Source organism: Cydia strobilella, chromosome 1, assembly GCF_947568885.1.
Source record: "Cydia strobilella chromosome 1, ilCydStro3.1, whole genome shotgun sequence".
Classification (NCBI taxonomy): domain Eukaryota; kingdom Metazoa; phylum Arthropoda; class Insecta; order Lepidoptera; family Tortricidae; genus Cydia; species Cydia strobilella.
The window spans coordinates 33,105,297-33,119,844 of record NC_086041.1 but is presented as its reverse complement, the minus strand read 5'-3'; the positions used below and the strand labels follow the sequence as shown (position 1 = coordinate 33,119,844).

Below are 14,548 nucleotides of genomic sequence, written 5' to 3'. Positions count from 1 at the left end.
AATTGGCGCCAATCTCCACCACGAATTTTAGATTTATGGTGATATTTGAGCGCTGTAAATTAAAAGAATGTCCCCAAACGCGAATAATATCGTCACAAATTGGTATTCTTGCGTCCGCACCTCCATTTTATCGGTCATAATCGGCGGTCGCAATCGGCGAGTCAAATTGGCGTTTGCGTCTACATTTGGTCTACATCACCAGATTTAATCAGATTGGTGAAAAAAAATTCCCGTCTGGACTGGCCTCTGGACCCTACAATTCGGTGACATTACAGCTACGTCACACACACGCTTTAAAAAAATGTGCGATGTACGTTGGATGTACGTCACACGTCAGTGTCAAGAAGAAATTGTAAAAGTGGCATGTAGAATGTAGAAGATGCAGTCCAATAATTGAAATTATGTACTTATTTCAATAAATGTTAATTATGTATTAAAATGTTTTAAAACAAATACATTTTTAAATATTTCTAAATCCCATTAGACAGGTTTAGTATGTAACATAAGCATTAAGTACTTGTTTACCTTTTAGTACAGTCTTGAATCAATATTCTATGTTCCTTTATTTATATTATTAAATATTATAATTGAAATTAATTAATTAAATAACAGTCGAAATGGACCCTTTAAGAGACTCAAAATCCTTACAAGATTGCTTAAGTAATCCTGCAAGACGTGTTACACCAAACGTACCAACACCTGTTTGGGTAAGTGACATTGTTTACTGGTCTCAGTAATGATTATAGTGCAGATTTCAACTAATTATTGTTTTTTTCAGGATAATGTTGACAGACGGACAGCTTTAGTTCAAAATGACATATTTTCGCCGCCACCAGTGCCCTCAAATCAACCATCCGTTATATCGAATAGCTCCATAAATGTAAATATGGCTCGCACTCCACAACACAGACCCACAAGTGTCAATAGTGATAATAGTGCGTCATCTATGCAATTGTCAACACCCCAGCCTCAGTCACGGATTACTGGAGATGTGGTGCTCACTCCGACTCACAGTTCCTTCACACCTCAAGCCAACCCTCATAGCTCAATGACTGCTTTGACTCCAATGCCAAGTGGGACGAGTCAAGCTAAAAACAGTATAAAAATACAGTAAGTAAAGCACGAAGGGTTCCGTACCATCCATACTAATATTATAAATGTGAAAGTCTGTCTGTGTGTTCCCTCTTCACGCTTACACCGCTGAATCGATTTAGATGAAATTTGGCATAGGGATAGGATAAGTCCATGATAAGGACATAGGATAGTTTTTATCCCGAAAATCATCCCTTAAGAAAGTAAAAAGCGGGGTGGAATTGAGATAATTAATGAAGTGGCTGCTAATTTGTGTGCAAAATATGCTCAAATTGAATAATTGCTATGAAATTTTTTCCAGGTGCTATGCTTGGTTTAGCTGCTGTTAGTAAGTCCGCGCAGACGAAGTCGTGGGCAAAAGCTAGTTATCTATAAAAATGGCACAAAAAAATCACGTTTGTTGTATGGGAGCCCCCCTAAATATTCACCATATTCTGTTTTTTAGTATTTGTTGCTATAGGGCAACAGAAATACATCATCTGTGAAAATTTATTATTATTATTATTTCATTTTAGACAGGCAGCTGATGCTGGTACGTCTAAATCATAGTTCACTTAGCACAGTTAGCATAGTTTGTCTAGTCTATTTTTAAATTGATTAACACTTGCAGAGTTTACAACTTCTGAGGGTAATTTGTTCCAAGCCTTTACTACTCGGTTTGCAATAAAGTGTTTGCCGATATTTGTTTTGTGCTTTGTTGTTATTAGTTTAAGGTTGTGTCCTCTTGTGCGCGTGTTTGAGTTTCGAGCGAACAGATCGCTTAGTTCTGGACAGTCGTAATATCCGTTAATTATTTTGAATGTTTCGATCAAGTCGCCGCGTTCACGCCTTTTTTTGCAGTGTTGTCAGGCCCAGCTTGACTAATCTTTCTTCGTATGAAAGTGACTTTAGTTGTGCGGGAATTTTAGTGAATCTACGCTGCACTCGCTCGATCATGTCAATATCTTTTTTGAAGTATGGATTCCATATCTGAAAGCCATATTCCAGAATTGGTCTTATGTAGGTCTTATATATCTTTAGCATTGTTTCGGTGGTGAGGATACGAAAAGCTTTTCTAATTATGTAGATTATAGAGTTAGCCTTTTTTACTATTCGTGAAATATGGGGTTCCCACTTGAGATCATTAGACACTATGACTCCCAGGTCTTGTTGGGTCATGGTTCCTGCTAACGCTATGCTGTTTAAAGTGTATGGCAAATTTCAACTGTCTAACTATCACGGTTCATGAGATACAGCCTGGTGACGGACTGACAGACAGCGGAGTCTTAGTAATAGGGTCCCGTTTTACCCTTTGGGTATGGAACCCTAAAAATAATCTTTCGAGTGTTATTTCGCGAAAACGGTGACGGATAAGGGCTCTTAAGGGTTCTTTTTGTTACAGGAATTGTGTATCTACTGTTAGTCTTGGATGTGAATTGAAGTTATTAGACATATACTGTAGAACAAGGTTCTCAGAATACAACCCTGCGAGATTCCAAGGTGTTGTCATGAAAATATTGGAGCCAAGAGCCACAGCGCTAGTGTTCAGGTTATTTTATATATTATATTTAAATGGTACAGTCATCAATAGTAGCGGATGAAACTACACCAAAAATATCTACCACCCTCTGAATACTTTTCCAAAACGAGATTTATCTGTACAGTTCAGTTTGTTCCACTACTTCTAGTGCTGTCAAAAATGACTTGGAAAGGTTATCCATTAGCTGCATTATTATTATTTTTCTCTTGTCTCATAATGTTGTTTAATTTCAGGTCTGGTAAAATTGTATGCACGGGGGCAAGAAATGAACATGACTCATACTTAGCAGCTAGAAAATTTGCAAGGATCATTCAAAAGCTTGGATTTCCTGTAAGTTTTCGAAAGAGCTTACCAGTCCTACAAGAGAAAAATATAATTTTTGGTACCTTGACAAAAGATCCCATGAATACTATCTAGACCAAATTACCAGAAGACCAGATAATTTAATTTGATATCTAAATGATTTATATTTTCAGGCAAAATTTCTGGATTTTAAAATACAAAATTTCATAGCAACGGGGGACTTGAGGTTCCCCGTGAGATTAGAAGCTTTACAACAAGCACACGGACAGTTCACGTCATATGAGCCAGAGCTCTTCCCCGGACTTGTCTACCGGATGGTGCGGCCGAGAGTTGTCCTGTTAATATTTGTTAATGGAAAAATTGTGTTCACGGGTAATTCAAAATTATTTACTTTTATATATAGGAACACATTTCTGATTTTAACTATTGGTTTTTAAAATCTCATAATGTATCAATAAAAGAGCATAAATGTACATCGAGCTGCATAAGTGCATACCCCCTTTATGAATAGAATTTATTCAGTGGCTATGCCATTTTGCAGCTGGGTGTACCTGTAAATAACTGATAAAAATTTAGGTATTCTTTATTGCTTTTACCACGTACCTAAATACGACGTTAATTGAGATTTTTTTTATTTATTTTTTAGGAGGAAAGACGAGAAATGAAATCCATGAAGCCCTAGATATTATTTATCCAATATTAAGAAGTTATAGAAAAAATTAAGACTAATTGAATATTAAGGTTAATTAATTGAATAATGTATTGTTTTAATAATGAGTTGCCGATTATTCGGATTATTATTTATTGTACATTTATAATAAAATTATGAAACATGGGTGATTCTTAGCTTTAATTTCAGTGCTAAAACCCAAAGACATTACATTAAAGACATTCACTGCCAGTAACCCGCTAGGTCCATTCTGTTTGTAGGATAGAAACTTTTCGCTACAAAGCGGAAAATGCGCGTAGCCGCGTACTGACTGAGCGAGGATCCTCGCGAGGCAGCCTCGCGAGGAAAATCCTCGGTCAGTCAGGACGTGCCTCAGCCTCGCCCGAGGCGAGCGCGTGCGCGGCCTCGGCCGAGCGCGCCTCGGCCCGAGCCGCGCGTTGTCGGTTTTTGTCCGCTCAAAAGTCAAAGGCGCCTCAGTAGTCGGTAGGTTTGCCCGTTGCCGCGCTCGCTCAAGACGGTTGTGTTTTGCCTCGCTTGTTCGTCGCATGTTAGCGTCATGGACAAGAGTCGAAGTCTTAAATTAATACAACGGTGACAATAAAGACGATTATGGGATGCGAAATGTCCCGATTATACTAATAGAGGACTAAGAGAAGATGCGCGGAGAAATATAAGCCAGGAAATGAACATATTCTTTTTTTTACAAGCTGTAGAATTATTAGAAAGGCAGTGGTGGCAATAGCTTTTCGAATGAACGGCCTCATGACACGTGCGGTCTCTGTGCGACTAAGCGCTCGATGATGGCTCAGCCTCACCGTGGCTCGGCTTTGCCGCGCGCGGCAGCCTAGTGCAACAAATCCTACTGATCGAGGCTGCCTCGCGCGGCAAACGTCCGAGGCTGCTCGCTCAGTCAGTACGCGGCTCCTATCTCGCGCTGGCAGTGAATGCGTTAACCTAGTAGCGTAGCTACTACTTGCTACTACCTATAATATCGAATGGGGGTAATGGTGACCAATGCTCAATCTTGTGGTTGTTGTGGGTGGTGTCGCTATAGTTGGAATATTTTGTTATTGTTACTGAAGGTATTGGATATACAGGTTGGCTAAAAAATAAGTGCATCCCCGTTGTTAGGGAGGTTTTGGGATTATACTGAGCAACTTTTTCTATGAGACCAACCGCGAAATCGCGAAAAAAAAATTTGGCTGGTCCATTTTCTATGGGAGAGTAAATTTTTTTTCCGCGATTTCGTGGTTGGTCTCATAGTAAAAGTTGCTCAATATAATCCCAAAAACCTCGACGGGAATGCACTTATTTTTTAGCCACCCTGTATACACTCAGCGTCACCACAGATTAATAAATAGTTACTTGGCGTCACGGAAATCGCACACTTTGGGGTGCAACGGGCGCAAGCGATTATTTCAAAGGCCCACAATCTTAACAATAAATTAAGCACGTAAACAAAAGAGACATCAAATTAAAGGTTATTAAATGAGCTTTTAAATGATGTCAAATTTAAGAAGTCATATCACTATTCGCTCGCACCAGAAGGTATTTAAATGAAAAATATTAGTATGAAAATAAACTTAGGCATATAGTTTATTACTTGCTCATATAACATTATTACACTTAATTACAAACTTATAGGCATTTTATCCACATTATTGTTTCATATGCATAATTCTAGCTTACAAAATACTAACTTACAGCTATCAAGATTATGTTTTTAAGATCCACAACTTAAGCATTCATCTTTGTTCTGTAAAGAGCAGGTGATTGCCGCCATGTTAGCTTCGTCTCTATCAGCATTGCCATTCGTAGTGCCATTGGTGTTTCCGTTCGAGACTTTTGCTTTTGCTTTAGCCTTATCAACAGTAAACTGGATAGCGTTCGCGGCCGGCTTGGTTCGCAGATAGTACATGCCAGTTTTCAGACCCATTTTCCAGGAGTAGAAGTGGATAGAGGTGAGCTTGCCGTAGTTCGGCTCGGCGACGTGGATATTGAATGACTGACTCTGATCTATAAATGCACCTCTGTCTGCAGCCATCTGAATGGTGGTTTTCACGGAGATCTCCCACACAGTCTTGTACAAGTCTCTAATTTCTTTAGGAATAGTCTCTATGTTCTGTATGGAACCATTGTTGTGGATGATGAGGTTCTTCATATCTTCGTCCCACAAATCTGCTTCAGTCAAATCACGGAGCAGGTGGTGGTTGACCACCTGAAACTCGCCAGAGAGAACCCTTCTTTGGTAAATATTGGACGTGAACGGCTCAAAAGATTCATTGTTCCCTAATATTTGCGCAGTTGAAGCTGTGGGCATGGGAGCCAGGAGGAGGGAGTTGCGGAGGCCATGTTTTGCAATCTTCTCTTTGAGAGCAGCCCAGTCCCATAAGTCGGTGGGGGTCTTGTTCCACAGGTCATACTGCAGTATGCCCTGGCTGGCCGGACTTCCTTGGTAAGTCTCGTACACTCCGAGCTTCTCCGCCAACTCACAACTAGCCTCCAAGGCTCCATAGTAAATGGTCTCAAATATTTGCTGATTCAGTTTAATTGCGGCTTCACTCTCGTACGGCAGCCTCATCAAAACAAAAGCGTCGGCCAAGCCCTGGACTCCGATGCCGATCGGTCGGTGCCTCATGTTGGAGTTTCTGGCCTCCGGGACCGGGTAGAAGTTCACGTCAATGATTTTGTTCAAATTCTGGGTAATGGTTTTGGTCACATCCTTCAATTTTTCGAAATTGTACGTTTTGTCATCGTTCACAAACATGTTCACAGCTATCGAAGCTAAATTACAGACGGCGACTTCATCGGTGGACGTGTACTCGACGATTTCGGTGCAAAGGTTGCTGCATTTGATGGTTCCCAGATTCTTCTGATTACTCTTTCTGTTGCAAGAATCCTTGTAAAGCATGAAAGGTGTTCCGGTTTCAACCTGCGCCTCTATAATAGCTTTCCAGAGAATTTGCGCCTTCACCTGTTTCACAAATCGATTCTCCTGTTCATATTTTTCATAGAGTGCTTCAAATTCCTCTCCCCAGCAGTCGGCGAGCCCGGGGCTGTCGTGGGGGCACATGAGGCTCCAGTTTTGGTTGGCTTCGACCCTCTTCATGAAGAGGTCCGGGATCCACAAGGCATAGAACAGTTCGCGCGCGCGAACTTCCTCCTTCCCGGTGTTCTTCCTCAAGTCGAGGAATTCGAATATGTCAGCGTGCCAGGGCTCCAGGTACACGGCGAAGGCTCCGGGCCGCTTGTTGCCGCCCTGGTCCACGTACCGCGCCGTGTTATTGTACACTCTCAACATGGGCACTAGTCCGTTGGACACGCCGTTGGTGCCGGCGATGTACGTGCCTTTAGCCCTGATGCAGTGCACGTGCACGCCGATGCCCCCGGCGGACTTGGATATAAGTGCGCATTGCTTGAGTGTGTCGTAGATGCCCTCGATACTGTCGTCCTTCATGGCGATGAGGAAGCAGGATGATAGCTGGGGCCGAGGAGTGGCCGCGGAGAACAGTGTGGGGCTGGCGTGGGTGAAATACTTCTCGGAGAGCAGATTGTAAGTATTGATGGCGGCGTCGATGTCTTCTCCGTGAATGCCGATCGCGACTCGCATCAGCATGTGTTGGGGCCTCTCTGCCACCTGTAAACATTATTAGACATGATCATTGAGAATCATGCAAGTTTCATATGAGAGATAGTGATGACAAATAATTATGAGAGACAATAAATAATAAGGAAATATAATACTTAATGAAAATTAAATTTAGTAGTTAAATAAGGAAAAAGCCTTGGGTAAGATGCGAACTTGCGGCTCTGGGACACCAGCCCATCGCTTCATCAACTTATCTATCGAAGTTTACCTGATCATGGCGATATTACACATCGTTGACGTTGTAGATAGTGTGCCTTAGACATAGACATAGACCTGTAGGTGATTAAGACAAAGCATGGCACTATTTTCTCTTTCCTCTTACAGGAATCGATTGATAATACCAGTACTAATGTTCTTTTTATTGTAATTTTATTAGATGAATTAAAAAATTAAGATAGGTACCTTGTTGTTTATCTTCAAGAGATATGATCTTTCCAGGGTTTTAAAGCCAAAATAGTTGTATTTGAAATCCCTGTCATAGACAATGGCAGAATCCAGGCGCTCCTTGTGATTCATTACAATATCATAATGAAAGTCCGAAATCATTGGCGTCCGTTTCTTGGTGTAAGGGTTGATGATGTTGTGCAAGTCAGTTATCACATCTGAAAATGAATAAAAAAAAATGTTTTGGAATGTTCAATTTGAGCTCTTTTAAATGATAACCCACTTGACCTAGTCATAGATTGGTATATGTAGTATGTATGTACCTAGTCTCAACTAGTATCTAGACTGAAAGTTTGCCCCCTTTTATTATTGGTCATTTTCCATCGGTAATAAAAATAAAATAATAATAGCGTAAATAGTAATAATCAATAGCTTAAGTAGTTCTAGAGATATTTAGCGACGGACGGATAAGGGTTCCGTTTTTCGTAATAAACATCCCATGTTTACCTGAGAAGTGTTTTCTGGTTTCCTTGTGCAGGTTAGAGATGGCCAGTCGAGCAGCGAGCACAGCATAGTCGGGATGGTCAGTGGTCATGGTGGCTGCAGTCTCGGCCGCCAGGTTGTCTAGCTCCACAGTGGTCACACCAGAGTAAATGCCGCCTATAACTTTCAGGGTTATGGAGACCTACACCCAAAATATGCAGAATTAGTATAACAACTCTTATGTCACAAGTAGATAATACTTGACAAGGGGTTTGCAATCTTTTTCAGTCTGCGGTGCACTTGCAAGTTCAAAATTTCGGCGGCGGCGCCCATACCTAGAACCTCAAAATAGATGGGCAACAAGGAGAGGAGGAATGCCTTACATCGCCCCTCTCCACTACGCTCCAAGGCGCTGCAGGGCACAGTTTGGGAACCCATGTACTAGACAAACAAATAGCAAGAAATACCAGTGTTGAGAGCCTAATTATGTTGCTAAAGAGTAAATTTAAAAAGCAGAGTAAAAGTGGTTTAAACAGTACTAAAAAAATAAGTTTGATCAGGGACTCTCATATCAATCATAGTTAGGGAGAATAATAGTGTCTTTGTCTTACGCTAGTACTAGCACCCAATAAAAAGGGATGAGTATACTTTTTCTTCTTATTTAGAAACAAATTGGGTTTGCCAGACTATAGTTAACACTATTACTATAAATAGCAGTATTAGCAGTCTGTCATGGCAGATGCCTCTGCTTAATGAGATTTATTTTGAAAAACAAAAAGCTTCAAAAAACCAGTTTTTTTTTAAAATACTTACAGGATCCACAAAATCCATATTCAGTCCATAACACAGCTTCTTGATCCTGGATGTTATCTTATCAATATGAACCTCCTCTACTCTCCCACCTATAAATTTTAGACAATTATAGAATAGAGTTAGACCAAGCTAAATTGGCAGCGATTTTGATAGCCCAGTCTATGACAAACTTCTATGAAATTATGAAGAAATTATTAAATTAAATTAAATTATTTTATTATGAAGTGTGAATAACATCTGCACAGTCTGGGTTATGAAAATCGCTGCCAACTTAGCTTGGTCTAACTCTATAACAATAATGAAAAAAAAAAAATTATATATATATATATATATACTATATAGTATTAATTCAGTGGGGTATAGCGAATAATGAAAAAGACCTAGTATAAATGAATCACACATGTTTATTGTTTACTTATAAGACTGCTTTGAGTGTGTTATTAACCGGAACGTAAACGGTAAGTGAGCAAGTCGAGACATGCGTACATAAATGTGTGCTGCTTCATTCAATGGTTAAAAGTCTCGACCTTAGGGCATTGTGATGGCAACAATAGTTTTTTTGCTTAAACCAAACAATGCCATTCCAAGAAAAGGTGAGGGTGCCTGTACCCTCATAAAATACATCTTTTTTTTGTCACCGTCAAACATGATTCTTGGTAGAACCGTGACTGCATATGCCAGGTGTTTTAAATCTAACCTAGGCTTATTGAATTTAAATACTACACAATTGAACAAAGGTTACAACGACATCCTATATTTCTATTAGTATCACAATTCTTACAAATTCAGACCCATCAGTCATCAGTCTGTTGACCCCGGCATGCAGGCATTTTTATGGCAAAGTAAAATAGGAAACTGTAATAAAAATTGATGTGGACGTACCTCTTTTATGAACATATAGCTTGTTCATCTTTCCAACCATCTTGTGATGTTATAAAAGGAGCACAAATGAAACAAATAAGCCACTTATTCAAATTAAACAAAGATAAGGTCCCGTTTCAGCTGCTACTCCAACGGAACGGAAATAAAAATGTCATGACAGGAAAATTCGCGGGAAACGATACGAACGCCCAGAGACAATACAACTTTTTACATTACTGTAAAGCTACGTATTCACGACCAGTCACGACCTTGGTGCGGTCCGGCACGCGTTCGATCGTGTGTAAGGAGTGAGCCGTACAGCCGTTAAGGACGCAGCTATGAGTGAGAGCGAGAAAAAGATATTGTGACCGCACCAAGGTCGCGGTCCAGTGCGGCCGTCTGTAGACACTGTTTTTAGAAATAAGGCGTTTAATTAACTTTACCTATTTTGAACATACCAATCATACCATCCATAGATCCATACTCCTTGTATCTGTCATTAACGTCACTTAAAAATTAAAATATGAATCATAATATTGAATTTAATATTATAATCTTATCGTTATCAATGTAAACTGCTTTCAGTCATTACCACATTATCAGGATACCTGTTCTTTGGCTGAAAGCAACGTGGTATAGCTGATAAATGATTCACCAACTTCATACACAGATAAACTATACGACTTCAATGTTGGTCTGTCGTGTAGAAAATAACTTGTTCATCAAATAATTTACCATTAACAATGGAGCAAATTACTGTAGATGGACAAGCATACGATAATGCATCTTTTTTAATTGGACTATCGTTGGCAGTATCTTCAAGTCTGTTCATCGGATCCAGCTTTATTATAAAAAAAGTGGCATTAAAAAAAATCAGTGCAAGTGGAAACGTTAGAGCATCAGCTGGTGGCTTTGCATATCTTAAGCAATGGCTATGGTGGTTAGGATTTTTGACGAGTAAGTTTTTTCTAGTCAACTGGGGTTGATGCGTCTCTTGTGGTTAATGCGTTTTTTGAAGATATCTTCGAAACGCATTTCACTTACTAAACACATGTTAGTTTATGAATTGCCCTTGGATTTTCCAGTATGAATCAAAGTTAGAACACATACATAGGTTTTATTATAACATACACTGATATAGTATAGTGTATTATATTACCTTGTTAGATTGCATGAATAGTAAGTAGTCATAAGTATAAAAGCCTACTAAAAATATGTTAACTTTTTTATTATCATTTTTTAGTGGGCCTCGGAGAAGCTGCCAATCTACTGGCATATGCCTTTGCTCCGGCTGCACTTGTTACTCCACTCGGAGCACTCAGTGTGCTCGTGTCTGCAGTACTTGCCTCAAAGTTCCTCAAGGAGCACCTTAATTTCATTGGAAAGGTAAATATTTGCATTTTTTTAGTCCTTTATTTAATATTATCGATGTTTGAATTATTTTTACCATGTTTTATCAAATGTATAACTTACTAGCTTTTGCCTGCAACTTCGTCTGTGTGGAATCAGTAACAGCAGCTAGAGTAAGTTTAGCGCCTGGATAAAGTGTTAGCAATCATTCAATTTGAGCATAAGCTTCATTGCTTGACATCAATTATCAGGCAATTCAGTAAATCTCTCAATTTCACCCCCCTTTTCACTCTCTTTAAGAGATGATTTCGGACATAAAAACTATCCTATGTCCTTCCCCGGGACTTAAAACTATCTATGCCAAATTTCAACTAATGTCATGTATATATATGTTTTCAGATTGGCTGCTTCCTTTGCATTGTGGGTTCGGTACTAATCGTTATACACTCACCAAAATCCGAAGAAGTGAAGAGCTTCAGGGAGTTAGCTACTAAACTAAGCGACTACCAGTTCTTGACCTATATGGCAACAATTGTTTTCTTATGTTTAATTGTTAAAGTCATATTTGTGCCCCGGTATGGCAACCAGAATATTGCTGTGTATTTGCTGCTCTGCTCAGCTATTGGCAGTTTAACTGTTGTGTTTTGCAAAGCAGTAGCATTAGGGATTAAAGAGACTATTGCTGGTCATGCCAATAATCTGACGCATTATATGTTTTGGTTGTTATTAGTTACCTCCATAATTTGCATAATGATCCAAATGAATTACCTAAACAAATCTTTAGACATATTTAATACAAGTGTTGTGAGTCCGGTATATTATGTGATGTTTACAGTATTAGTTATTATTGCATCAGGTATCCTGTTCAGGGAATGGGAGAGCATGGCTATCATAGACATTCTAGGTTGCCTGAGTGGCTTCCTAGTTGTAATGACAGCAATATTCATGTTGAACACTTTCAAAGATGTTCAAATGTCATTCAGAGATTTAAATTTGAATGCTAGAAGGAGACAAAGTACTTTAGATGTGGAATCTAATAGTAACATTCTGAATACTATTCGTAATGGCAGACCAGCATGACAAAGGTTATTATGATTATCATTATTTCAAAAGACTTACCTGTAACAAATAACTTAAGTATAATATTGCCATAATATTTGCCTTCTTATAATTATTTAGAACTTAATTGTGCCATTTTCAACCAAAAGGGTACTTATTGTCGCTTGTCAGTAAGGCGCTATTTCCATATAGCTTCAATTAGAAATCAACCTTATTGACAAGCGACAATGTGGTTCCTTTTGATTGAAAACGTCACAATTTATGAAAAAAACACATTAATATGAATATAAAAATTTATTATTGCATTTGCAAGTATTGGTCACTGACCTACAAAAGCAGCAAATAATAAGGATTAAATTAGTAATATCAAAACCAAAGATTATTTGTATTGTTTTGTAATTATCACTTATAATTAAAGTAAGTAATTTATATTATATTTATGCAGATGTTTCATATCATGAGATTGCTACTATATGAGTGCGCTTCACTTAGCTGTATTTATATAGTTATTGCTTAGTGCAGTGGTCGGCAACAGGTAGCAAACCTCTTACTTGCGGCCCGCAAGCCTTCCTGGCTTTTTCATATGTAATATTGACTAACGACAATGTCTGATAAAGTCACAAATATTAACAAAGTGCGGCCCGCTTCTACTTCGTTAAATACTATGTGGCCCTTGGCTGCTAAAAATGTTGCCGACCGCTGGGTTAGTGTGTCCTTATAAATGCTATAAACAAGAAAATGTGGAAACAAAGTGTACAAATAACACAACTAAAAGCATAAGAAGTATTAACATAATACACAATGTATGTATCCATTCTTACAATTCAGATCTCCTATATAATTTGAAACAACTATGCAGAAAGTTATTGCAATAGCTGTATAAGAACAATTTTGTACAAAACAAATTAGAAGATACAGATCTTCATTAAGTAAATCGAACAATTTTTAACTCACTATTTTTTATTTGAGTCACCTCAATAAGACCTCGAAGATCAAATCAGTGGATACATTTCAGCTCGACTAAGTGAGCCTGATCTTTGGTAAATCTAAATTGGAATTGAGAAAATACCTTAAGCCAGGAATGTAAAGTATGTCTGTCACAAGTACACAGTCACGGAGTGGTAAATGAAAGTTCTACAAATAGGACAAGTCCTTTGATACCCATACAGTCTCATACAACACTCGCTACACAGGCAGATGTGGCGACATGGCAGTGTCAGAACACATTTTTGCCGTTCTTGGCAAATGACGCAAAGTGCATCAGCAGCATCTGCAGCATCATTGGCTGCACGCACAATGGCCTCCGCCTCCCTCACACGGGCTTCCCTACCACCCACTAAACTAGTTATCACCCTCACCTCCGAGTCAGTAAAATAATTATAAAACAGATGATATAAGTACAAACTGTTTCTTACCACAGCCCAATAAAGTGATGTAAACCTAGTTTGAATATCCTCTCTAAAATGTATGCACAAACGCACAATAACAATGGCACTAATTATACCCATAAATGACTCCAAAGGCACATCAGTCAGGAAGTTGGTAAACTTCAACAATGTCATGTAAGCACTTACAATGCCATCTATGGCTATGTCTGTAAAGTACCTCAGCAACTGCTTCACCAGCTGAGGCAGCTGAACAGGAATAAATGTAACTATGAGCCATAGTGCATCCCCTAAACATATCACAGCACTTTTTATAATGTATAACACCTCAGAAATCACCAGAAACACTGAGTCTATTAGCCACTTGATGGAGAGCACGATGGCACTGAATTTGAGAAATATGTCGCTGTAAACCTTCGTCACACCGCTCCAGACGAACACCACTTGGCTGACGAACGTGTCGATAACATCATTAGTGAAGTTGGGTATGTCCTCGTTGAAGATCGGTAAGTTGTCTTCATAAACTATCTGAATAAACGTTCGAACACTATCAACAAAGTTTACCAGTGCCGTACAAACGCCTGCAACTGCAAGAAATATTACATGTCCGACGACTGAAGCTCCAAATAAAACACTTCGAACGGTCAATGCGAATAAGTTAATTATTTTGGCAACTAGCGCAATCATCGTTTCTTATCATCTTCTTGCGGACTAATGGAAGCGCGTATAAGTTTCTTAGCAGAAATAAACTTATCAACGGCTCGAGGTTGAGGATTATTGTGATTGGATAGGACCTGTCATTTCTAAAAAGCGTTTAGATATTACTCCGGATAATTTAATTTACCCATCAATAAGAAACGATTGATTAGTTAAATAATTATCAATAATAATAATATTGTTGTTAAGTTAATAGAGGCTAAACGGGATGAAACTACACAATACTGCATGTAGCTCTCGCTCACGTTAAGTCACATGCGCAA

General features: G+C 38.9%; 4 protein-coding genes across 4 annotated transcripts; 2 read left to right on the top strand and 2 right to left on the bottom strand.

Moving 5' to 3' along the window:
• Positions 1 to 455: 455 nt before the first annotated feature.
• LOC134744671 (uncharacterized) lies at positions 456 to 3,749 on the top strand. The gene is made up of 6 exons (XM_063678579.1): positions 456 to 707; positions 779 to 1,110; positions 2,474 to 2,620; positions 2,845 to 2,941; positions 3,088 to 3,286; positions 3,561 to 3,749. Exons 1-6 carry the CDS (start codon positions 618 to 620, stop codon positions 3,635 to 3,637), a joined length of 942 nt encoding a protein of 313 aa, XP_063534649.1. The 5' UTR covers positions 456 to 617; the 3' UTR covers positions 3,638 to 3,749.
• Positions 3,750 to 5,154: 1,405 nt separating this feature from the next.
• On the bottom strand, positions 5,155 to 9,962 carry LOC134744661 (ribonucleoside-diphosphate reductase large subunit). Its single transcript, XM_063678567.1, has 5 exons — positions 9,796 to 9,962; positions 8,914 to 9,002; positions 8,125 to 8,302; positions 7,636 to 7,835; positions 5,155 to 7,221 (listed from the first exon to the last, which is right to left on the bottom strand). The coding sequence occupies exons 1-5, from the start codon at positions 9,833 to 9,835 to the stop codon at positions 5,308 to 5,310; spliced, it is 2,421 nt and encodes an 806-aa protein (XP_063534637.1). The 5' UTR covers positions 9,836 to 9,962; the 3' UTR covers positions 5,155 to 5,307.
• A 322-nt stretch (positions 9,963 to 10,284) lies between these two features.
• Positions 10,285 to 12,485, top strand: LOC134744645 (magnesium transporter NIPA2). The gene is made up of 3 exons (XM_063678543.1): positions 10,285 to 10,731; positions 11,018 to 11,160; positions 11,524 to 12,485. Exons 1-3 carry the CDS (start codon positions 10,518 to 10,520, stop codon positions 12,202 to 12,204), a joined length of 1,038 nt encoding a protein of 345 aa, XP_063534613.1. The 5' UTR covers positions 10,285 to 10,517; the 3' UTR covers positions 12,205 to 12,485.
• Positions 12,463 to 14,441, bottom strand: LOC134744653 (E3 ubiquitin-protein ligase RNFT2-like). Its single transcript, XM_063678555.1, has one exon. The coding sequence runs from the start codon at positions 14,253 to 14,255 to the stop codon at positions 13,281 to 13,283; it is 975 nt and encodes a 324-aa protein (XP_063534625.1). The 5' UTR covers positions 14,256 to 14,441; the 3' UTR covers positions 12,463 to 13,280.
• Positions 14,442 to 14,548: the final 107 nt, after the last annotated feature.